The sequence below is a fragment of the Cupressus sempervirens genome, chromosome 3, assembly GCF_028749045.1.
Source record: "Cupressus sempervirens isolate cs-2001-9-10 chromosome 3, ASM2874904v1, whole genome shotgun sequence".
In the NCBI taxonomy this organism is placed as follows: Eukaryota; Viridiplantae; Streptophyta; class Pinopsida; order Cupressales; family Cupressaceae; genus Cupressus; species Cupressus sempervirens.
The window spans coordinates 768,836,911-768,864,612 of NC_143120.1; the positions used below are offsets into that span (position 1 = coordinate 768,836,911).

Consider the following 27,702-nt stretch of genomic DNA (forward strand, 5'->3'; position numbering starts at 1 on the left):
AAGTAGACAAATTCAAACATTTGTATGCCTTACTTCTACAAGAATATCCTAAGAATATTCTTTCATCACCTTTCACATCAAATTTGCCTTTTCTAGACTCTGTCAAGATATAACATTTATTGCCAAATACTTTTAGGTAACTTACATTGGGTTTGTAGCCATACCATGATTCATAGGGAGTTTTATGTGAGTCCTTCTTCAACTGTACTCAGTTCAAAGTATGAACTGCAATGCTGATGGCTTCCTTCCAGTATTTGATAGCAACATTCTTTTCAATCATTAGAGTCCTTGCACAATCCATGATGGACCTGTTTCTTCTTTCATTTATTCCATTTTGCTCAGGAGTTCCAGGGGCTAATACTTGCCTTTTGATTCCTCTTTCAATGCATAAATTATTGAATTCATTGGAGATGAATTCACCACTTCTGTCTGATCTTAAGCATTTCAATCTTTTTTTAGTTTCTATTTCTACTCTTGCTAGATACCATTTGAATTTCTCAAATGCTTCTAACTTTTCTCTAAGATACATAACAATCATCATTCTAGAATAGTCATCAACAAAAAGGATACAAAATTTTTCTCCACTATAACTTTTTATTCCAATGGGTCTACACAAATTAGTATACACAATTTCCAAGATATCTTCGGATTGATAGTTTTTGCTCTTAAAACTAGTCTTTCCCATTTTGCCAATCTGATAATTTTTGCATAATCCAACATCTAGTTTCTTCAAATTAGGGATACCTCTTACTTTTTTGAATTTTCTTATCTTGACCATATTATCAAAGTTTACATGACATAGTCTTTTGTGCCATAACCAACTTTCTTCCATTTGAGTAATAAAACATAAGCAATCACCAAGATCAAGATAAAATAGGTTACCTCTTATTTGTCTGACTGATCTAATTAGATTCCCTTTGTCATCCAACATTCTTGCCTTTCCATGCATGAATTCTACCTTGAATCCAATGTTGATTAGTTGTGCCACACTTAGTAGATTATATTTCAGTCCTTCAACCCAAAAGGCATTGTCACATACAAGTTCATTAGTTAATGATATGCAGACTTTCCCTTTTATGCAACAAGGTTCATTGTTTCCAAACCTTACACTACCTCCATCATAGTGTTCAAACTTTGTTTTGTCTCCAGTCATATGATGTGAACATCCACTATCTATGATTTATGTGTCATTTTTACTAACATGAGAGATAAGTGCCATCTTTTCTTCTTCTTCATTAGATTTATCTTTTACATCAATGTACACTATTTCATCTTCACTGTTATCAAAATCTTTAGCCATAAAACAAGTTTTCTTACCTTTGTCTTTGAATGAAAGTTTTGCTTCAAATGCAGACTCAACATTTTTGGAAGTTGGAACATAATTGTTAAAGTTATCTAGCTCAAAAGCTATCAATCTTCCTACCAAGGCATCCAAACTTAACTTGTGATTTGGGTTAGATCTCTTTTCTTGAATAGTAGATACTCTAATTGCATAAATAGGAAGCAATGTTCTAAGAGCTGTAAGGAAACTTGGCAATAAAGAATATAACCGTTTCCACATAACCCATAATAAATCTAAAATAAACACGAAATTAAAATCCACATGCAAGAGAATAGACAACATACCCACAAAAATTGTGACACAAGATATACCCTGGGAAACCCTCATTGAGGGAAAAAACCCAGCCTCCAAAAGCATCCATCACCATGTATTATTAGCAAAAATACCATTGCCATACAACCATGGAAGCCTTCATGGCCATAGCCACAACCGAGCAAACTATGTGAACAAGCATGAATCCACACATCCCATGCCATGCTTTCAACCTTCACAAATGCTCCCTTGGCTAACCTGTCAAGCCTTGTCCCGCTCGACTCTTGCCTTTTGTCTTCTCCTTGTCACTCTTTCTATCTCTACAACAACTACCCTTGTGACTGCTTATATAGTAGCAAGTCCCACAAAACCACCAAGTGGTATTACATAAGCCATGTGCTAAAACCATGTGCTACCTAACCCACTGACCCCACATTTAATATTGGGCATTTAATTCTTTCCCCAATATTAAATAATTACATAAAATATTTTCACAATGTTACAATACAACTCATCAATAATATTTCATGGGAATCTTTACATGTTTCACGTCCATCTAGGTACAACATTACATAATAATAAATAAAATAATAAAATAACAATATTATGCAATGTGTGCAACACCCATTATCTCAACAATCTCCCACTTGTTGTATACATTGCATAGGGTCAATCCGTAGTCACATAAATGAACAAGGGAACAATCCCTCCCAACACATCCACCATCATGGATCAAAATACACCAAGTGCTCCATCCTAGTACCCGCAACAAAATCAAAGTATCTAGCATCTCGAACATGAATGATCTCACCTCCTATTATGCCACTCCCACTGGACATACATAGAAGCCATCCAAAGAGAAAACCACCCAACCTGTCGCATTAGAAGATCATAAAATCCTGTACTAATTGAAATTCTAAGCACAAATAACCTGATCCAAAGGTAATCACATGTATCCGTACTTGTCAAAATATCCATAGCTGAAATAGCACCCACAACAAAGTGCCAAACCCATCCAACTATCCATACCTCAAAGGTATAACAAGTGAATCTCATATCACTAACATATCCAATCTGTAACCTGCAATCATAAGCCTCAATAGCAATACCTACCACATATATACCAAGAAGCTCCCACTGCAAAAGATAATGTCAAATCTATAACCAATCCACTCAGCACATCTCAAAGAAGTGAATCCATGTAGTATCAAGGACATCCACAATACATAAACTAATATCCTGCAACTCTCATAACAAGTCTCCAATGCTCTCCCAAGTTCACCACAACCAACAGAGGAAAGAGATAAAGGAATAACCATGTCATCTCTCACATGACATACATGAGCACAAACTAGTGATCACAATCTCTAACCAATCTCAAATCCAATGTAAGCAAAATTGAACATCCAAGAAGATAACCAAGACAAGAGAAACCATGCAAATCATAACCTGTATCATGTCCTTCTACACACACATCTAGATGTAAACTGTGCAAGTATGATCTCCTCCATAAAACCCCAACAAGAAGCCTCAACAATAGCCAAACCATACCATATAACTCATCATGGATGTAAGCCTCTCACAAGAAGATCAAACTCAATAAAACCATTCCTAAACCAAGGAATAACCATTCCTAATCCAAGGAATATGCCCAATATAAAACCATCTCCCAAACTCAACTAGCATAACAACATATGCACATGGAGATAACCAATGTTAAACCATCTCTCAAATGAACCCTCCAGAACTAACTCATGTACCATAGCTCAAGATCCATATCCATGAAAGATAAGGATAAATATAATGCAACTGAGAGAAAATAATGGGCTATACCTCTCAAGTAGCAAACCGCCGAGTAGACCAAGAGTGGGGAATGAGAATGCTCATTAAGATACCCAAGTCTCCAACCAAGACTCATCTAAGAACAATCTCCTCTCAAGTCCATATCAGGTGACTGCCCCTCGGACTTCCTGCTGAAACCATCAACTGTCCCAACAAATACTTCTCTAATCCAAGAGAAATCAGCATCACCACCATCTCTAAGTATCCATGAGCACCTGTAACCAATCAATCCATGCCAACTCCAAATGCAACATAGCAATATCATGAAGTATCCAGCTTATGATCAGTGTACTCAATACCAAGAAACTAAACCAAGATCAATGTCAAAGTTCCAACCATGGCCTCAGGAACATAAACATGACAACATGATCTAACCATCTCAACCAAAGAGATAACATGCTCCACATGAACATACTATAACATGTCACAACTCTAAACGTGTATCAAGAGTATACCATGACATAATAATGAAACCATCTTCATACCAAGGATAACATGCCAAATAAAAACATAAACCACACCTTTACCAAGAACCCTGCGAGTCCTCAAGATGCAACCATATCCACACACCATGAAGAAAACCATCTCCACATACTAGGAAGAACCATCTCCATACACCATCAAGATAACCAAGAACTCCATGAGTCCTCAAGATCTAACCATCTTCAAACACCATGAAGATAACAAGTGCACCATGCAAATGTCAAAGACGCTTCTGCAGCAACAGGATCTAAGACAAACCTCCAACATCTGCAAACACTCAATAAATATATCAATGCCAACAACTCCCACTCAACTGTGGTACCAAGTCACCTATGGCATCATAAAATCCATCCTCTCAAAACCAAGAAGATATAAACCAAACCAAGAACTAATCTTGCACTGTCACCCCATCACTGTCACAAGCTCCCACTAAACCGTGTATCCAAGCTATCCATGACATAATGATGAAAAATACCATCCTCTAACCATGAGAATCAACCAAAGGCATCAAACCATCAAAGAACTCAAAGTGCACATCATGAGCTCCTCAAAAGAAACTAAATAACCATGATCCTCAACCAAGAAGATATACCACCATAACCAAATCAAAAATCCAAGCTAATGAATATCAAGGATGTACTTGTATATCCAATCATGTCATGCCAAAATCTATGACACCATGATCACATCCATGAACTGAGCATCAGGCTCTCAAAGTGTCCAACCTGTCAACATAAAATAGTCAACCACAATCCTCCACCATGACTGTCCCTGGTAACAACATCTCATCCCTTCTACATGAAGAATAAAATCAGCAAATCATGTGACTCAGGGCATAGAAAACCCAAATCCAAGCCACCAATCTAAATATGCATCAATAATGAAAGATCAATGGGCAAAGACAACCCATAACCAAGCTATAAATGCAACCTGTAAGTATAGACCGCTTACAACACTGCACAACTTGTAGACCCAACAAGTCATCATGCATATCCAAACCAAACAATGATAACCATATCACCATGATACCAATCTGAATAATGAGCTGAGTATACAATGACATCAAATCTTAAATCTCCAATGCCATAAACTCACAATGTTACCATAGTCAAAATATACCTATAAATTGTTCAGATCAATATATCACCAAATAAATCATGCCAAACCTGCACAAATTTGAACCAATGTGTAGAGCTCTCCAAGAGCTTTCCGTTGACTACTCGAAGTCCAAAATCCGACTCCGTATGCCCAAGTTATGCCCTAATCCGTGCTCAAAATAAATAACATCTGACTTTAGGGCTCTTAAAACTTGACAAAATCTCAAAATCATAGTACCAAACCTACACCATCTTGTAGTGCTCTGAATTAGCTTTCCAACACCTATAAGAACTCTAAAATTCGATATTCTGAGAGAAAGTTATGGCCATTTTACTAAGACAGTCTTTTTACCATTTTCAGTACAATTTTTCATTTTTAAATTTTTTCAGTGACGAAAATTTTGATGGGATTAAATTTGACGGCCATCATGGGCTGAAACTGAAAAACTCTTTCATTTCCTCTTAACATGGCCAAACTAGGGCATATTATATATCAAAATTTATGGAAATGTTGACCCAGATCCAATGGTGAGGTCTATTTTTACTCAGGAGGTCATTTTTGCAAGCTACCCCCCAAAACCTTCATTTTAAATGAAGCATCCGAAAAAATCTTTTTGTCCAACAATTTCACATGCCCAAATCTTTTAAAATCCCATCATAATAGCAAACCCAAAACCCTCAGATCTGCAATAAATCATTCATATATCTTGCCCTTTCTTTTATCCTCTCATGCATTCCCATGGATTCAATCTAGGGTTACAATAATAAAACCATAGCTCTGATACCACTTGTAAGGAAACTTGGCAATAAAGAATATAACCGTTTCCACATAACCCATAATAAATCTAAAATAAACACGAAATTAAAATCCACATGCAAGAGAATAGACAAAATATCCACAAAAATTGTGACACAAGATATACCCTGGGAAACCCTCATTGAGGGAAAAAACCCAGCCTCCAAAAGCATCCATCACCATGTATTATTAGCAAAAATACCATTGCCATACAACCATGGAAGCCTTCATGGCCATAGCCACAACCGAGCAAACTATGTGAACAAGCATGAATCCACACATCCCATGCCATGCTTTCAACCTTCACAAATGCTCCCTTGGCTAACCTGTCAAGCTTTGTCCCGCTCGACTCTTGTCTTTTGTCTTCTCCTTGTCACTCTTTCTATCTCTACAACAACTACCCTTGTGACTGCTTATATAGTAGCAAGTCCCACAAAACCACCAAGTGGTATTACATAAGCCATGTGCTAAAACCATGTGCTACCTAACCCACTGACCCCACATTTAATATTGGGCATTTAATTCTTTTCCCCAATATTAAATAATTACATAAAATATTTTCACAATGTTACAATACAACTCATCAAGAATATTTTATGGGAATCTTTACATGTTGCACGTCCATCTAGGTACAACATTACATAATAATAAATAAAATAATAAAATAACAATATTATGCAATGTGTGCAACACCCATTATCTCAACAAGAGCTTTACTTATAACAGTTTCTTCCTTGATTTCTCCTCTAGAAGCTCTAATTGCATTGGCACTAGCTTTGATTCTTTGCACATATTTGGCAACATTTTCATCTTCTCTCATTTTGATTTGATCAAACTATCGTCTAAGGCTTTATGCTTTGGTTCTCCTTACATTTTCATCACCACCATAGATATCCTTTAGCTTGTTCCACATATCAAAAGTAGTTTTGCAGTCTTTGATCTCATCAAATTCATCGTAGCTAAGAGCAGATGCAATATCAATCATCATGATATTATGGTTCTTTTTCTCAACAAGATCTCCAACAAATAATGTACCAGTAGGAGTTTTGTATTCTTCATCAAGGTATTTGTAGCTTGAATCACTAATGGTAGCTAGATAAAGTCTCATGAGTCCTTGCCATGCTGAAAAGTTGTCTCTATTTAGCTTTGGTATTTCTCTATTGTAAGACATCCTGATCTTTAGCTTAGGTCCTTGAAAGCTTTCTTGCAAGCACCAAAAGCTCTAATACCAAATTTTGGAAATATAGGAGTAACTGAGGGGGGAGGGGGTGAATAAATCCCAAATCCCTTAGATGTCAACAATAAAAGTTAGACTAAGAAAACTAATTGTTGTTGTTACTCGATAAACACATAGCAAATGTTGTAACTCAGTAAATGCGGAGTGTGAATTAATTTTATGAATCTTAAGATGTTATAAGTAATTAACTTGCATGCATAAGAGAAATAACATGAACACAAGAGACACTAGGATTTAACGTGGAAACCCAATTTGGAAAAAATCACCAATGTAACTAGTTACTGTTTTTCACTCTTCTGAAGTGAGCCATGTTAGGAGCCAACCTTGTTAAATGTTACAAAACACACTGTTAGGTGTGACCCTATTAAAGGATGCAATCACCCTATTAGGAGTGGCCTTGCAAGAGGTCTTAAAACAATTCATTGGAATTGCCACCTTGTTAGAGGATTTACAATTGGCTATTAAACCAACTCTATTAAGAGATTTTAGATCACTGCTACAATGGTTAGAGAGTAACAATGAAATGAACTAATTGTGATGCAACTAAATTGCTGAATCCAGATCTCTTTTCTACTTAAACTTGATCTTTCCTGATCAAACATTACTTTTCTGCTCCACAAGGATACTTACTTATCCTTCAAGTTTTCTCCCTCTCTTTCTTTTTCAATTCAATCAACACACTTGCACACACACTAGAAATCTCAACTTGACCTTTTATTTATACCTTCTAGATTGTCACATTGGCCCAAATTCAAATTACAATAACCAATATTTATCACCATAGTCAGCTAGAATCAATACATTAAGTAATTAAGCTTCATATGCCAAAACAAGAAAAATCCTTCGAGAGTCGACCCTACTCAGTAGAAACTAATTTTAGAATAATTCTCTTTGTTAACCAATAGAGGTTCAATTAACACTGTGAACTTGTAATAATCCTTTGGCAGCCGAGTGAACTCGGTGAATACTAATACTATCCATCTTTTCGTTTTTTAATTGAGTGAGCTCGGTTAACACTCTCTTCTTCCTCAATTCCTTCGACACCCGAGTGAGCTCGGTAGACACTATCATCTGTTCAAAGTAAACCAGTGAATGCTTGGTAGACAAGGAAAACTATCTTCATTGGCCAAGTGAGCTCGGTAAGCATTGTCTGCCAACTGATATGACATTTGTGTAACATCAAAGACAACTCACAATTAATCAATTGTATCCAACAATTTAATGCATGATGAGAGTTTTTTAGCACGATCTATGGCAAGGATTTGATGAGAAGTTTCTAGAAAGGAGAAGGAGAAAAAATGATGGAAGGATTCTATGAATCTGACCTAACCCTAAGATCTGCAGTGATGTTTAAGCGAAAAAAGATCAAATTACTAATTTAAGGAGGTAGAAGAGATATTTTTCTAAGGTTGGTTCATTGTTGATATGCAATCTTAAGGAGAACTTATGAAGAATAAAGTTGCAGAAGAGAAATGAAGAGATTGGAAAAGTGTGAAAGCTTGAAGGGATGCCAAAAATATCAGTGATGGAGATGTTAATGGGGTCCAATCAATGAATCAGCAAATGAGTTGAATGGAGATTTGAATTTTCAAAGTGAGTTGTGTTTTACAGATCAAACCTAGTTGTTACTTTCTAACCATTATGGTAATAAAATCCTTTAATCAAGGTTGACCTACACAGTCATTTTGTAAATCTTTTAATCAAGGTGACATTCTAAGGGAATGTTCAAAGTCCTCTAACAATACCACTCATAATAGGGTGATTAAATTCTTTAACAGGGTCACACTTGATAGTGTGTTTTGTAACCTTGTAGGTGCACTTTTAGTACAACATTTTAAAACTTCCAAATCAGCCCCATCTTGTAAATCTTTGGTTGGTCTATTTTTTTGAATATGATGTTGTAGGATTTGAATTGTAAGAAGGAGGAATTCAGAGAATGTACTGAACTTGAACCTTGACCTATAAAGTTTAGAAGGTCAAGTTCAAGTGATCAAAGCTTGAGATATAGTTCAAGTATCATGGCACTTCGTTCAAAATAAAATTTAAAGTTCAAATCCTAACTTACAATTTCAAAGATCATCCTCCAAGCCCAACGTCATGAGCACGGGTTGTTGATTCAGATAATGAGAACATCAGTATAGAGGTTTGTGTAGAAGTAATGATTCAAGGAGGCCCTCTTTTAAAAGATAAATTGAGTTTTCTCTTAATATCACAACCAATCCTTATGATGTTACCCAGATTCTTTTTGAACCACGCACACAAACTGTTGTGTAGAATGCTAGATATAAAGGAGGATCTCAATAATGAAATGGGGGAAATATTTCAATAATGGAGCTATGTTTTGTCTTATGCTCTTGTTTAAAGAGATACACTCACAGTCGGTGAAGACATGGAAGCCACGAAGAAAGATGTAGGAAGTTCCATGAACCTGACACATGCTCATTAGCGCAACACACATACCAGTTTGAAAGATGTTGGAATGCTTACAAGGAAAAAATGAAGATCATGGAATGAACTTCACGCGGTGAGTACCTAGTGGTAGAAGTAAGACTTACTTTTCTAATCATTTGGAAAAATGCAAAGAATGTCCTAAAGGCAGATTTCAAAGTGAAAGGGTTTCGTAGCTAGATAAGGCATGGCCACAAACTGTTTAATGGAAAGACCATATTTTGAAATGCAAATTAGTGATTCATTATAATCGACATTATGAGAATCCATAATAAAGATATAATGAAGTTGCAAGTGGATAAATTTGGTGATAGATATAATGCGATGCCGAGCCTTTCTTGTTGCTCGCTATGTGGATTCAATTCCACGTCTAGTATCTCTTTGATTATCATGACATGAGCCTGTAGTTGTTAAATGAAATGTCATGTAATCCATTCATGAAATCCTACCAGTGGAGATGTAGAAGTCTGAATTTCCACCAAACATATTGGCAGGGTCATCAAGCCAATTTCATTGGAAATGTGGATGCAGGTGTTGCTAACTCTGCAGATGGGACTTCTAAAGTTGGTTATATGGGTTCCCCTCATGGAATGGTGCTACATTATGCTCAATCAAGGTCGAAGCCTTTACACCATGGATAGAACTCTCCAAGTCATCTGGGGTAGCAGTCATCGTAGACTTTCCAACAATATTTTTAATAGTATCGTCCTCTATCAATGTTGAATCCCAATTAGCGGTTGTTTTCTAATGGTTGAGATTCATCAATCAAGTAATGTGGATGATTGAATACATGTATTGAAATGTCTATGGGTCTTTATGGTGTCATGGCACTTGCAGGAAAAACAATATGCTCTTTTACTGGAATTGATGATCTCAGAGGATTAGGTCTATCCATGGATGCTGTACTAAATGGATTTGGTTATGCAGTTCCACCAATGATGTGTCTTCTCTTCATAATGGATGATGAAGTTGTGAAATTTTCTCCTTACACCAAGGCTATCAGAGATGTTGAAGATGAGGAATTAGTGAATTTTTTCCTTGGCATGTCGCCATGGCAGTTTTTGCTAATTGTAACAGCAAGCTCCATCGGGGAGGAGTTATTTTACTGCGCTGCAGTGTAGGGTGGACTTGCACATGTGTTCCTGAGCGATACATGGCACAACAAGGATACTTATGGGTTTGCAGCACTGACTGGCGTATTCCCCTTTTTTGTTCCATTTGCACAAGCATTTGTAACTGTGCTAACTACTTCCCTCACTGGGTCATTGTATTTTGTGGCTGCTTCTCCACGAGATCCTACTTATGTGGTGGATCAAGTTCCTCCTAGTACTGGAGCACATGAAGATATGAAAAAGTGCTTTGTAGAATAGCTTGGTACGAGAGAAGGCAAATGAAGAAGATTTAATCACCTTTGTTGGAGCCTCTTCTTGCACTCTACTTGGGGTTTGAGTGGATTCAGACAAACAACCTTCTTGCTCCCATGATCACACATACAATCTACTCTGGTGTTGTATTAGGACATGGTCTTTGGTGGATCCATGAACAAAGAGAGAAGCTGAGAAAGAGGATCAATAGTGTAAGGCAGAAAGATGGAAGAAAATTGGAAGGTTAGAACACCACACTATGCATAATGGAAATTACCTACCCCCCAAGTTATGTCTGTTGGCATCCATCTTGTCCTCCATAAATACTAATAAAATGAGTCTAGGACATCGTTAGTAGGGAATTCTGGTTACAGTATGGACATTTTCTGGTAATATATAATAATATAAAATGGCAGAACCCTTGTGGATTGTGTGTGTGTGTTCGGATACTGATGACTCAATATATAATTCCTCTTATTAGAAAACTAAAATATAAATCACGAATTAAGGAAGAAATAAAGGAGTTTGGCTAGTACACAGGGAAGTGAAAAGATGGGAAAACCAAATGTCAAGGAAAAGAAGAAACTAATCACCTTCCCAAGATTCAGTTATAGAACCAAAAGGACACTATGGAGAAATGAAAGGTTTGTGAAGGGGCTTATTTATGAATTTTTTTTTTTGATCGCCAAGGGGTTCAACCTTTTCTAGATACAGTTAGAGAGCTGGAATAGGAGGGGGAAAGAATTGTTGATGTATTAGACTTAATATTGTAGAGCCAATAAAGAGGATTTTATGTTAATGGTTTTCTATTCCATTTAATTAGTCATTCCTTCTATGTGTCTTTCTTTTTTCGAATTACAGAAGGAGAGAAAAGATGTTTTATTCTTTTGTCATGAAGATATGAATTGACCATAGTAAGAAGTGCTTTGGGGTATTCAGAGAAAGATTTATTAGAAGTCTTTAATCATCTCATTTATTTTTCTGTTAGCGTTTGTTGTAGGTTAATTAAATGTTGAGTATATGGATTCATAAGAATTGTGAGTTCTATTTCTTGGTTTATAGATTAGAAAGTTTTTCTTGCCTGGATTAAGTCCTGTTTAGGCTTAATTTAGTTTGCCTCTTTTGCTCTCGGGTTAAGAGCATACCTCGTGTTAGTTTAGGAGAGAAACATAATTCCTTGAACATTATTCACATAGGGAGTTGTACCTTAATTCAGAGGGAAACTAGTTATTCTCAGAAACAGTTTCCCAACTATTGTGTAAAGTTGTTCTTCATTACAAATTGGGTGAATTAAAAGGAGAATCAGAAGAAGAACAATCTATTTACCAACAAATTTTTGGCAACTCCACTGGGGAAATGGAAAAGAAGATCAGTGCTAGAGATTATTTTCTTAGTCTTATTATTATTATCTCTTCTAAAGATTGGTGACTCTGTGTTTAAAGAACCCTGTTGCATATCAGAGTTCAAAGAATTTAAAAGGAATCGGGCTTCCATTCCCAACTAGCTGAAGAAAGAATTAATTCAAAGTTGATGGCAGGAAGTTTTTATTGAAGAAAATAGAGGAGAAAATTTGTGTTGATGTTTGCTTCCCCAGTGGTTATAGATATCTCTGCTATCTAGAGATTGGCGACTCCATTCTAGTTCTCACAATTTTGAGTAAGAGGTCCAGTGTCTATATTTTCAAATTTTATTATCTCTAACTTGTAGAGATTGGCAACTCTGTTGATTAAAAAGGACCATGCCTATTAAATTGGTGAAAAGAGGGAGACTAGATCCTTCCCTTATAGAGCTTCATCACACTACTAATTATGTATTGCATGACATATTTGAAGCTTGGAGAGAAAGCATTAGTAATGGAGAAGGGATGAACCTGAGTATCAAAGAAGATCATGCAACCGTGCTGTTATGGAGAAGTATATGCGCAAGATATCACCTATTGAAAGAGGTGGAAGAGAAAACAAAGTTGTTGCAGAAGTTAAAAAAAGAACTACATGTGAATGATGGTAAGATGTCAGAAGCCCTTCCAGATTGCATCTCTTTAAATTTTTAAGTTTTGAGCGAACAAGAAGTCAAACCAGAGGTTCCTGATAAAAAACCAGTAAATGAAGAGCCCATATCAACCAATAGTTTGAATTTTGGAGAACAAAAGATTCCTAGGTTCCCAGAAGCACAACTTTTAGTGGATGAGGGCATCCCCTACAGTGATAAAGAATTGGCTTCCAGAAAGAAAAGCTTAGATGCAACTAAAGTATCAAAGAAGCTTGAAGAAAATGATTAGTATGAAGACCATTTCCAGCCTGAACCATCACAAGAAGAAGAAAAGTTTGTTATTATTCCTTGTTTCTCAACAGTATTTCCTATGAAGTCATTAGTTGCACCTTTAGATCCATCATCTAATGTTGAAAATGAGACTTGTTCTCCTAATACTGAGCCTGATGCAGTAAGTATGAATCTAGAACCACTCTCAGAACTACAAACAAAAGAATCAGTTTTGGTCTAGCATGTTGAAATCATTGAAGTTGCAGAAAGCATTCCTAAGGTTGATAGAATCAATGAGCAGAATGAAGAGATAATATCAACCAATGGTTTGAGTTCTGAACAGGAAGAGAAGCCTGGTTTCCCAGAAGCACAACTTTTAGCAAATGAAGACAACCTTCTCAATGATGAAGAATTGGTAAGAACAGTTGACAAAGAATTTTCTTTCATACCTTCATTTACCTCTGATTTTAAAAGTTTCAGATTTGAAGAAAATAAAGATAAACCTTTGCATGAAGTCTCTGATGAGAATAATCAGATAGTTAATGCAAAACATGAAGAGTTGAATTCCATTGAAAATTTTTGTGAAACTGATTTTCAAGTTCCAAAGGTTTGTGATGATACTATATTTGTCTTGAAGAAAAAGTGGAAACATGTTTTGTCAAATTAGAAAATATGATTGAAGAAATGATCAGCAAAATTGAAAGAGAAATTAATGGGGATTATATTTTAAATTGTTGTCTTCCTGAAAACTATCCTAAAACAAAGATGCTGGCTGCATTATGCTTTAGTGGTCACCATACTGAATCTGAAGATGTAGCAATGACAAATGTTGAAAAGGAAGGGATTGCAAAAAATAATGAGGCATTGCAGCATTATGAAGAAGGTAGTGAATCCAATTATAATTCTCCCGATCTGGAATACTCTTCCATAATTAATCTAGATATTGAAGTTGTGAATTCAGATGAACATCTTGCTGTAGCAAATGAAGAAGATGTCTCAGCCTAGATGGATGCTATAGCAAATAAGGAATCCTTCAATTTCAACCCCATTTTGAAATTTGAAGTTGCTAATGATAAAGCCTGTGATTGGTATGATGCTATTTCATTTCCAGAAGCTTTTTAATTTTCTGATTATGTTCATTCTAATTTGAAAGATGATATCTTTGCTGAGAGTTATAATGAAGTAAATAAATGAGAGTATTTTCAAGCAGTACTGCCAGAATTTTTTGAAGTTCTCCATCCCAATTTTAATGCAGATATTTCTACTAAAAGTAATAGTATCAATAGATGTAATTATGTTCCAGCAGTGCATTTAGAATCACTTCAATATTCTGCCAGTCTAGATTTGAATATTGATATCTTCATTATAAGTGACAAGGTTGAGGAGAATAGATGCAAGTATGATTCAGTGACATTTCCAGAGTTCAGTGAATTTTCTTCTTCTTCACAAAACATGATAGAGCATGTGAAAGATAGTATGCAGGTAAGTACAGAGGAAACAAAAGTACTTGATGAGGCATGGCTGTTTGGAAAGGTTCTATGGGTCACTATGTTGCAGATAGCTTTTGGATTCAAGTTCGACAATGAAGGAGTAGCCAAAGGTCACCAATGCTGTTTCAGATTAATGGAGCATCTTCCTCTATTTAGGAAAGGTTCATACTTCCCTCTTCCTGTAAATGGTCATGTATGAATCTTTCTCTATTATGGGTTCTGCTGGTGAGGTCTCCTCACCTTTTGTAAATAAATTTCCTTTTCAATTTTGGTGTGTCTAGTGTAGCCTTTGCTTGCTTAGTCAGTAGTTGTTATTTTCTCCTGCTTTGTTTTAGTCTGCCCTGCTCCCCTCTACTCTCCCAACAAGAAGCTCTTTGTTTACCCTCTTCTTGGCTCGATTCTATAGCCCAATGGATAAGGACTATTCTGCAAAACCTGAGATTTTGGATTCTTTACATACTTTGCAGTACATAATCCCCATTCAGAGCCAACTGTAGGTGTGCTTTCAGTACAACATTTTAAAACTTCCAAATCAGCCCCATCTTGTAAATCTTTGGTTGGTCTATTTTTCTGATTATGATTGTGCAAGATTTGAATTGTAAGAAGGAGGAATTTAGAGAATGTACTGAACTTGAACCTTGACCTATAAAGTTTAGAAGGTCAAGTTCAAGTGATCAAAGCTTGAGATATAGTTCAAGTATCATGGCACTTCATTCAAAATAAAATTTAAAGTTCAAATCCTAACTTACAATTTCAAAGATCATCCTCCAAGCCCAACGTCATGAGCACGAGTTGTTGATTCAGATAATGAGACCATCAATATAGAGGTTTGTGCAAAAGTAATGATTCAAGGAGGCCCTCTTTTAAAAGATAAATTGAGTTTTCTCTTAATATCACAACCAATCGTTATGATGTTACCCATATTCTTTTTGAACCACACACACAAACTGTTGTATAGAATGCCAGATATAAAGGAGGATCTCAATAATGAAATGGGGGAAATATTTCAATAATGGAGCTATGTTTTGTCTTATGCTCTTGTTTAAAGAGATACACTCACGGTCGGTGAAGACATGGAAGCCACAAAGAAAGATGTAGGAAGTTCCATGAACCTAACACATGCTCATTAGCACAGAACACGTACCAGTTTGAAAGATGTTGGAATGTTTACAAGGCCGAAATGAAGATCATGGAATGAACTTCACGCGATGAGTACCTAGAGGTAGAAGGAAGACTTACTTTTCTAATCATTTGGCAAAATGCAAAGAATGTCCTAAAGGAAAATTTCAAAGTGAAAGGGTTTCGTAGCTAGATAAGGCATGGCCACAAATTGTTTAATGGAAAGACCATATTTTGAAATGCAAATTAGTGATTCATTATGATCGACATTATGAGCATCAATAATAAAGATATAATGAAGCTGCAAGTGGATAAATTTGGTGATAGATATAATGCGATGCCGAGCCTTTCTTGTTGCTCGCTATGTGGATTCAATTCCACATCTAGTATCTCTTTGATTATCACAACATGAGCCTGTAGCTACTAAATGAAATGTCATGTAATCTATTCACGAAATCCTATCATGGAGACGTAGAAGTCTGAATTTCTACCAAACATATTGGCAGGGTCATCAAGCCAATTTCACTAGAAATGTGGATGCAGGTGTTGCTAACTCTGCAGATGGGACTTCTAAAGGTGGTTATATGGGTTTCCCTCATGGAATAGTGCCAGGTTATGCTCAATCAAGGCTGAAGCCTTTACACCATGGATAGAACTCTCCAAGTCATCTGGGGTAGCAGTCATCATAGACTTTTCAACAACATTTTCAACAGTATTGTCCTCTATCAATGTTGAATCCCAATTAGCGGTTGTTTCCTAATGTGTTGAGATTCATCAATCAAGTAATGTGGATGATTGAATATAGATATTGAAATGTCTACAGGTCTCTATGGTGTCATGGCACTTGTAGGAAAAATAATATGCTCTTTCACTGGAATTGATGATCTCGGAGGATTAGGTCTATCCATGGATGTTGTACTAAATGGATTTGGTTATGCAGTTCCACCAATGATGTGTCTTCTCTTCATAATGGATGATGAACTTGTGAAATTTTCTCCTTATGCTAGGGCTATCAGAGACGTTGAAGATGAGGAATTAGTCAATTTTTTCCCTGGAATGTTTCCATGGCAATTTTTGCTCATTGTAACAGCAAGCTCAATCGGGGAGGAGTTATTTTACCGTGCTGTAGTGCAAGGTGGACTTGCACATGTGTTCCTGAGTGATACATGGCATAGCAAGGATACTTATGGGATTGCAGCACTGACTGGCGTATTCCCCTTTTTTGTTCCATTTGCACAAGCATTTGCAGCTGTGCTAACTGTTTCCCTCATCGAGTCATTGTATTTTGTGGCTGCTTCTCCACAAGATCCCACTTATGTGGTGGCTCAAATTCCTCCTAGTACTGGAGCACATGAAGACATGAAAAAGTGCTTTGCAAAATAGCCTAGTTTGAGAGAAGGCAAATGAAGAAGATTTACTCACCTTTGTTGGAGTCTCTTCTTGCACTCTACTTGGGGTTTGAGTGGATTCAGACAGACAATCTTCTTGATCCCATGATCACACATACAATCTACTTTGGTGTTGTACTAGGACATGGTCTTTGGCGGATCCATGAACAAAGAGAGAAGCTAAGAAAGAGGATCAACAGTGTAAAGCAGAAAGATGGAAGAAAATTGGAAGGTTATAACACCACACTATGCATAATGGACATTACCTACCCCCCAAGTTATGTCTTCTGGCATCCATCTTGTCCTCCACAAATTCTGATAAAATGAGTCTAGGACATCGTTAGTAGGGAATTTTGGTTACAGTATGGACATTTTCTGGTAATATATAATAATATAAAATGGCAGAACCCTTGTGGATTGTGTGTGTGTGTTTGGATACTGATGAACCAATATATAATTCCTCTTGTTAGAAAACTAAAATATAAATTATGAATTAAGGAAGAAATAAAGGAGTTCGGCCAGTACATAGGGAAGTGAAAAGATGGGAAAACCAAATGTCAAGGAAAAGAAGAAACTAATCACCTTCCCAAGATGCAGTTATAGAACCAAAAGGACACTATGGAGAAATGAAAGGTTTGTGAAAGGGCTTATTTATGATTTTTTTTTCCAATCGCCAGGGGGTTTGGCCTTTTCTAGATACAATTAGAGAGTTAGAATAGGAGGGGGAAATAATTGTTGATGTATCAAACTTAATATTGTAGAGCCAATAAAGAGGATTTTATGTCAATGGTTTTTTGTTCCATTTAATTAGTCATTGCTTCTATGTGTCTTTCTTTTTTCGAATTACAGAAGGAGAGGAAAGATGTTTTATTCTTTTGTCATGAAGATATGAATTGACCATAGTAAGAAGTGCTTTGGGGTATTCAGAGAAAGATTCATTAGAAGTATTTAATCATCTCATTTATTTTTCTGTTAGCATTTTTTGTAGGTTAATTAAATGTTGAGTATATGGATTCATAAGAATTGTGAGTTCTATTGCTTGGCTTATAGATTAGAAAGTTTTTCTTGCCTAGATTAAGTCATGTTTAGGCTTAATTCAGTTTCCCTCTTTTGCTCTTAGGTTAAGAGCATACCCAGTGTTAGTTTAGGAGAGAAACATAATTCCTTGAACATTATTCACATAGGGAGTTGTACCTTAATTCAGAGGGAAACTAGTTATTCTCAAAAATAGTTTCCCAACTATTGTGTAAAGTTGTTCTTCATTACAAATTGGGCGAATTAAAAGGAGAATCAGAAGAAGAACAATCTGTTTACCAACAAACCTTTAATAGGGTTGGATCTTAATCGAGCTCACTTCAGAAGAGTGAAAAAGTGGTATCATGTTACTTGGTGGTTTTTCCAAAATTGGGTTTCCATGTTAAATATTATTGTCAAAGTTTTATCTATGAAATTTGTTTAAATGTTATTTACTATGTTATGTAACTGTTAGTCAGCATATGGTGAAACAAAGAGTTGAGTAACTATATGAATAAGTTGTATTACTATTAAGATGCTATATTGACCAAGTGGGTTTGTGGTTTGGATTGATTTATTTGAAGTTGTTAAAATTGAAATTCATACATCTAGACTCAAGGATAACTAATTCACCCCCCTCTCAGTTATTCTAATCATTCTAATAGTATCAATGAAGTTGCTTCCATGAAATATATTAGTGAGTCTATTGTTAGTCTTAGTCATGTTGCTTGCTTTAAAGATGCTGATATCCCTATCATTTATCTATTTGTATCTTCTTATTATATCTTTGGTCCTTATCTATCAAAGGTGAATTCTTCAAACCTTTCATCTACATCAAGACCTTATGTTCCTCCATCTCCTATGCCTTTCACTCCTAGATCATTATCCACTTTTCCCATCATACTCCAGGATGAACAAATACATTCATCCTTGACAAGTTTCCATCCACCCATCCATCTAAACCTACCAAACTCATTCGTCTATAATTTCCAAGTCTTTTGAGAGTAATTTGGATGTAAAAAAAATAAAAATTAATACAAGAATCCATTTACAAATGAAGATCACCATGTCCTATTTAATTGATTGTTGGAAACTACAATTAGAACAATTTTTATGTTGTCATCGATGTCAAACCTTACTAGTAAGACATTTATTAACAATATTGAGTGCCATATCTTATGATTGATGAAGAGGATTTGAAAAGAAGAGATAGCGAGGTAAGCCAGTCAAGTTGTTGAGTAAAGAAGAGTAAGTTTGATGGAACTATAATGGACACTTGATTAGTTAGTCTTTGACAATATAATATTTTGTTTGATAATTATATGAAGTGGAGAAGATATATGAGTTGAAGTATAGAAGAGTAGACAAGAAGTTGAGTGAAACACTAAGCTTGACCGAGTGATAGTCTTACAAGGTCAATGAAGAAGTTGAAGCAAAAGATTAAGGAACTTAAGAGGTAGTCAAGAAAATAATATTAGTCAAGTGTTAGTTATGGCTGAGTAAAATAAAGAAGAAAACTAAGAATCGATCAATCATAGTGAAGATTGAGCAAGCCAGTGTAAGCAGAGTGAGACATAGCAGTAGAGACTGATCTACGTAGTGTTGACCAAGCTGTAGAACATAGTGATAATTGAGTGTTAGTGAATTAACATTTTTTAAGAGAATCAATATTTGAGGTTGACATAGTTAGATTTTTAGATTGGTCAAAATGCATGAAAGAGGAGGATTGATGAGCTGTAATGCCCCACCAGGGAACCCAAAAGGATTTTTCCTATAATGTCACTAAGTTTGCTAAACAATTTTTAAAGATTAAAATAATCAAGAGATAACAAAGCAGAAGCAATAACTCACATTCATACATAATCAATACAATAATAGGTATATCTCTCAAGGGTTCCATAATGTTGAATCATACACATAAGTTTAATAAGATTAAATCTGATAAGTAAACAAGGTCCATGTCATAGAATAACCACATGTATGAAATCACATGAAAGAACATACAAGTACGTAAGATGCCACATGGCATAACCAAAATGTATAATCACCCTCTGCTCAAGTTATAGGGTATGAAATGTTAAAATAATATACATCATCATAAGATAGAAAATTCTGTAGGATCTCAAATAAGAAAAGTACAAACTACTAGAATATGACCATAGAACTTAATCACAAGATAAGAAGAATAGAACAACTGGACAAGGTACATCCAACTCTGATATCTAGCTATCGGATCTCAATGGTATAAGAAACACTACCACCTAACCTCATGGAATCTAAATGGCCCACTTCTACCATGCTAAGGAGATAATCTCAAATCAAAAATGGATAATAATCCAAAAGTCATAACAAGAATCTAGGTCAAGTAATCCTAATAGCAATATATCTCAAAGGTACCATGTACACAAGTAGCATCTAATCCCAGAGGCAATAAAGACACATAGGAAATCTAATATGCAAGTGGGAAAGTGTAGTCACATGAGTCAACTCTAAGGTTATCTTGGTAGTCTCTCAGGACCCTGACCCCCTAGTGACTCTATGTGGCATCAACGTCCTTTCTTACAGACAAGGCATACTAACAAGGAAAGGTTGCAACCAAACATCCTTTCTACTCCGATCCTAGTTTGTACTAGCACTCGAGGCATGGGTGAGGTAGTACAATAACTCTTGTTAATTCATTTAAACACCATTAATGAAAATATCATCACTTATTAATACAACTTATAATAGGCTACCCAGGCAGCCTCTTTAGGGCTTTGACCTCCATTGCAAGCCACTTCCTAGCATACACGTAGATAACCTACCCTAAGCTCATATAAGTATTTCACATAAAATCATAATAATCACATTAGTCATATACAAGCAACTGGAAAGCACCAATAGATAACTAATCAACCTCAAAGATTATATCACAAAAATTACAACACATGTACTTACATAATTGAGTTGGTTCTCATCACAAAAACATGTGAATATAGCACATTGGTTGGGAATAAAATGATCATGACATAACAACATCACATAAAAACTTCATAAGAACATCCACTTCCCAAGCCTCTAGTAACTATTCCTATTTGGTCGGAATAGTAGTTTCCCCAAACCCATTGCAAGGTAAACATAACATCTCAACAAACATCTACAACAAAAGTAGTCATGCAATCATTTTAGTCTTTGATAAAATCTCATAAAGATTGATTTGCATCAAATTCAAGTTTTCATTTCATAATCATTTCATAGTAACAATTACTCAGTTTATTCACTAGAAAATAATCTCCTATTTAATCATATTTAAATCTAGTCTTTAGTAATTAATTAAAAAATAAACCACATTTGAAAACTATTAAATTATGACTAAATGTAATATGATTATATTATAATAAAATTTAATAAATACATAAAAACTAAATTAAAAAATAATATTTAATATAATAAATAATAAACATTGTTTTGAAAAGAAAAAAGGTTTTTTTTTTTTTTAAACTTAATAATAATCAACTCCCGAAGGGGATGCTGTTGCAATAGCCTTGTTGACCGCAGTAGCAACATATTGCCTTATGACAGTACCTACTGATACTACAATAAGTCTATCATGTGGCCTACGAATGCAATTGTGTGGGGGTGTTGGGGATTGAGAAGGTGTTGCACCCCACCCCCACCCTCACCCCCCCACCTTCGTGTGTGTGTGTGTGTACACACACACACACACACAATTTAAAATAAAAATACTTTTTCAAATGTGATAAAAATTCTAAAATTATCATAGTAATATTTTATTACTGCAATATATATATATATATATATAGAAACTTTCTCAACATAGTTTTGATAGGGAAAATGCATTCAACCAATCAAATTAATTAAACAATAATCTTTTATTGAGTCAAAACCCTGTCCAAAAATCCATTTCTTAAATTCAACATTTTTTATTAAGGGTTTCAAATTTGTTTTTTTCATAGATGTTTTATCACTGAAGAACAATAAACTTCTAAACTAGGGTTTCAATTCAAAATATTTATTCAATTAATCAAATCGAAATAATAGGCACAAAGAATACAAGAGTTTTTCAAGAAATTTCCTACAATGAACTGTATGAGATTCCTACATCAATTTGATACTACAATCTGACAATAACTCAATGATTGCAAAACTCGCGTCTCCCAAATCCTTCAGAAATTTGCCATCTTTCAATCTCAAAAATTGCTCCTCCGAAACATGTGTATTTAGAAATGAGCTTGAATCTCTTAATAAAGAGTCTAACCCTACCTAGGGTTTCTAGATTGCAAACGAGCAAAGGCCTCTCCTTAAAATAAAATTTTATTATTTCAATTTATTTAGTTCCCTTGTGCACTCTTTTTGCCTTTAATTAGAATAAATCTTCTTTAAATCATTTCCACCTCATTTTTTAAAAGTAAGATGTTTATAGAAAACATATTTATTAATTTAACTAATAATAATATTGAAAGTCCATTATTTAAATGCAACTTCTAAATTTATTATTTTTAAATTAAATAAATATAATTGCGCCAAATTTAGTCTTTCAATTAGATCTTAGGTCTTTAAATTTAACTCTTCTATTTAATTAATTTCTCAATTAATTAAATATATAATAAAATTAAATTTTCTTTATAATTTTCATTTAATTAGATCATTTAATAATCTCTTTAGCTGAATTAATTATACTTGAAAATCACAACATACCCTCAAACTCAATAAGATAAAACTTGACTATAAGGACAAAGTGAGAAATCAAATTGAAAGTTAGGGATCTCAAATTCATGTCACTTTGGCGAATCAGAAAGGTGAAGAACTCAGATACTTGTCCTTTATCTTAGGAAAATTAGGCTTGGGTTTAGGATTTGGGCTTTGAGATTTATGTCCTCTCTTTTTTCTTTGAGATACTACAATAGGGTATACTTATCCTGGCAGTTTAGGGAGGTTAATGCCTGGTATCTACAATCTACATAAAATTTGAACATGTACATATGCATATATTTCTAAACTAAATAGGACATGGTAGAGAGTGGTACATCGTGTAGATCTCGAATAGTAGGTGGCTATGACTCCCTCCCTCAACCACATTTGATACATCAGAAATAAGGAAAAACATACATGTACACCATACACATGCAAGTATGGGGTAAGTAACCATAAAACCACATATAAATCACCCATATAATTGCCATCATGAAAGCAACTAAAAATCACTATATGAAGTATGCACAACAACATCATCAAAAGAATAACCATGAACACATCAAATATCTGAGTATCGAGTAGCTCATAAAATATATAATTCAAACATGTAAATAGTATCAACCAAATAAGGTAACCAAGTTCCACAAAATCAAATCATGTAACCACGAAAGATGGCCTAAAAGAATTTGGCAATATAACATAAAATAAAACTAGGGGTAGGCACTACATGAGATGGCATATTTAAAGCATGAATTGGGTTTGTTAAGCGAGCTATTGTGTGGATTCAAGGAGAAGTTTCTAGAATTTTCAAGAAAGAAGAATGAGGACAAAATAATGGACAAATTCAATAAATCTGATCAAAACCTAAGATCTATGGTTATGTTTAAGTAGAAAAAGATTAAAGCTACCCATTTAAAGAGGTATAGGAGATGTTTTACGGTTGTTGATTGGTGAACTTTTGAAGAATAGAGTAGTAGAGGAAAAGTGAGAAGATTGGTGAAGTGTGATTGCTTGAAGGGTTTGAAAGCAAATTAGAGATAGAGAATATGACAAAGTCCAGTTAGTGAACCAACAATGAGTCAGATGGAGATATAAATTTGCAAATTGAGTTGTATTTTGTCAGATTAAGCCTAGATGTTACTTTCTAACCATTGTGGTAGTAAAATCCTTTAATCAAGGTTGACCTTACAATCATATTGTAAATCCTTTAATCAAGATGGCATTCTATTGGAATGATCCAAAGTCCTCTAACAAGGCCACTCCTAATAGGGTGATTAAATCCTTTAACATGGTCATACCAACAGTGTGTTTTGTATTCTTTAACATGGTTGGCTCTTAATCAAGCTCACTTCAAAAGAGTGAAAAAGTGGTAGCATGTTACTTGGTGGTTTTTTTGAAATTGGGTTTCCATGTTAAATCTTGGTGTTGTACATGTGTGAATTTTGTTCCCATGATGCATTCTATTTATTGTTATTTATTTCTATTATTCAACATATATTAAATAGAGAACTAAGTGTTGAAATGAATAATTTGATTTACAGTTAAGTTTCTATATTGGCTAAGTAGGCTTAAGAGTTTGAACAAGTTGTTTGGTGTTGTACATCTGGACTTGAGGATAATTGATTCACCCCCCTTCCACCCCTCTCAGTTATTCTAATCATTCTAACAGTTGGTATAAGATTTTGGGGTGCTTGTAAGGAATTTTTAAAAAGGGACTTAAGCCAAAGATCAGGATGTACAATAGAGAGGTACCCAAGCTAAAAAAAGATAACTTCTCAGCATGGAAATGCTTGATGAGATTGCATCTTTTTGGAGTTGGAGACTCTGCACTATACTACTTGGACAGTGAATACATTAAAGTGCTTAGACCCATGAAATTTGAGCAAATAAAGGAGAAGTAGGAGCATAATCAAATGATGATAGATCTAGCATCTTCTCCAAGTTATGTCAAGTTTGATGATGTAAAGGACTGCACTACTACAAAGAAAATGTGGGATGAGTTGGCAAAATTTCATGGAGGAGACAAAAATGTGTTAAGGGCTAAAGCAAAAAGTTTGAGATACAATTTTGATGACATGATAATAAAAGAAGGAGAGAGTGTTGCATATCATTGTGGCCAAATTAAAGAGGTTGTAAATGCAATTAGAGGAGTCAGAAGAGACATATCTGATAAGACTATGATAAGCACGATATTGAGGACTTTACTTCCTATCTATGTAATTAGAGTATCTACAATACAAGAAATAAGATGTACACTTGGTAATGATTTGACCTTGGATAGTCTAGTTGGTAGAATTAATATATTTGAGTTGTTAAACTTTGATAACTATACACCTTCTAGTGTCAAATGTACTTTGAAGTCTCAACTAACCCTTGATGAATCTAAAGGAAAGAAAAATAATAAGCACGTGGACAGTGACAGTGAATTAGATGATGATCTTGATGAACTTGAAGCATTGCTAGCAAGAAGGCTACCAAGAGAAAAAGGAAAATACAAAGGTAAACTTCCTATAATCTATTTTACATGTAACAAAGTTGGTCATATTGCTACAAGATGTCCTAATAAAGATGAGAAGGAAGAAAGGAAAGATAAAAAAATCAAGGAAGGAGAGACAACAGAGACAACCAAGGTAACAAAGACTACAAAGGAAATGGTAAGAAATCTTGTTACATTGTTGACAAAGATGGTTCTAATAGTGATTTTGATGAAAATGATGAAGAAGTTATTTATGTTGCAATGAAAGATGAATCTGATCAAGATGAGAAAACTGAATTAATCTCACATGTGAGTAAGAATGACAAATGGATAATTGATAGTGGTTGCTCACATCATATGACTGGTGATACAAGTATGTTTGAAATGTTAGAACATTATAATAGAAGTAGTGTTAAGTTTTGAAATGATGCACCTTGTTATGTGAAAGGTAAATGATCGATTAAATTGAATGACAAGATTAGATGTGACAATGCATATTGGGTTAATGGACTGAAATATAACCTATTAAGTGTGGCACAGTTGAATAGTTTAGGCTATCGATTTGAACTAAAAAACAAGAAGGTAAAAATATATGATGTTATCAGTGAACTAATTGGAAGTGGAGAGAAAACAAGAGGTATCTTATATCTAGACCTATCTGAAGATGCATGCTTATTTGCACAATCTGAGGATGTTTGGTTATGGCACACGAGGCTATTTCATGAACTTTGATAATTTGGTAAGCATTAGTAAGCTCAAAAGAGTAAGAGGATTGCCAAGATTGAGAAAACCTAGTGATGCACAAACAATGTCAAATGGAAAAAATGACAAAGTCTAGTTTCAGAAGCAAAACCTATTCTTCAAATGATATCTTGGAGTTGGTTCATACTGATTTATGTGGTCCAATTGGAGTGTAAAGCTATTATGGTGATAAATACATTATTATATTTGTTGATGATTTCTCTAGAATGACAATTGTGATGTTTCTGAAAGAAAAAATTGATGCTTTTAAAATTTTTAAGTAATATTTGGCTAGAGTTGAAAAGGAAATAGGTAAGGGTTTGAAGTGCTTGAGATCAGATAGAGGAGGTGAATTCATATTAGAGGAATTCAATATATTCTAGAATGACAAAGGAACCAAAAGACAAATAAGTGCACCAAGGACTCCGCAATGAAATGGGATAGTTGAAAGAAGAACTAGATCAATCATGAACTGTGCAAAAATACTGATGATGGAAAAGAATGTTTCACAAAATTTTTTGGAGATAAGTTCTAAGTACTATTGTTTATATACTGACCTGATTTCAAGTTAAGAAAGGTGCAAATAAAACCCCTTTTGGAATTTAGTATGGCTATGTACCTAATGTCAATTATTTCAATGTATTTAGGAGCAAGTGTTACATATTGAAAGATAAAAGGAAATGAAAACTTGATGAAAAAAATGATGAAGGTATATTCTTAGGATATTTGACTAAAAGAAAGGCATACAAGTTTTTGAATTCTAACACTAACAAAATTGTGGAAAGTGAAAATTTAAGAGTTGATGAATTTATAGAAAAGAATGAAGAGAAATGCAAGAAAGAACCTAAAGATTATATAAATTTTGTCTACATCTATGAAGGAGAACCAAGTACATCACCAGAGCCAGAGAAGGGGGTTGTTAAGTATCTATTGCATACAATTGTTCAAATTGTGTGTTATCTTTGATGTCACACAAATGTCATATTAGTCATCAGAAAGTGTCTATTGAGCTCAAAAGGTCAGCAAGGCAAAGGACAATGTCTATCGAGCTTAGAAGGTTAGTAAGGCAAAGGACAGTGCCTACCGAGCTCAGAAGGTTAGCAAGGCAAAAGACAGTGTTTATCGAGCTCAGATGGTCAGTGAGGCAAAAGGACAGAATCTGCTGAACTCACTTGGTCATCAAAGGAAATGTGGCTGAAACAGTTCTTATCGAGCTCACTCAGTCATCAAAGGAAATGTGGTAGAAGCAGTTCTTATCGAGCTCTCATGAAGGAATTTAGTTCTTACCGAGTACATTAGGCAACCAAAGGATTTTATAGATATTGCAATATTAACCAAGTCAAGAAGGTTAACTCAGGAAATCTCTAGAAGTAGTATTTACCGAGCAGGGTCGGCCAGTAAAGGATTTCATTATTTTATGAAATAACATTTTTTTTTTAGAATAATATTTGTAGCTGACTAATGTATGGTTTATTGGTAAATGTAACATGTAAATGGGCCGAATTGACAATTTGAATGGTATAAGTAAGAGGTCAAGTTGTGAATTCTAAGTGTGTGGAATTGTGTGGAATTAATGTGATATGAAGACTGATTATTGTGGAAGAGAATTTAAAGGATGATTAGAGATCATTGAGGAGTAGTAGAGCCATATTTGATCAA

The 27,702-nt window shown here is 34.8% G+C and overlaps 1 protein-coding gene across 1 annotated transcript; it reads left to right on the forward strand.

The window, feature by feature from the left end:
• Window positions 1-16,556: 16,556 nt before the first annotated feature.
• On the forward strand, window positions 16,557-17,444 carry LOC149569064 (uncharacterized). The gene is given in 2 exon segments (XM_089816827.1): window positions 16,557-17,106; window positions 17,109-17,444. Coding segments are annotated over 2 exon segments (876 nt in total). The 5' UTR covers window positions 16,557-16,566.
• Window positions 17,445-27,702: the final 10,258 nt, after the last annotated feature.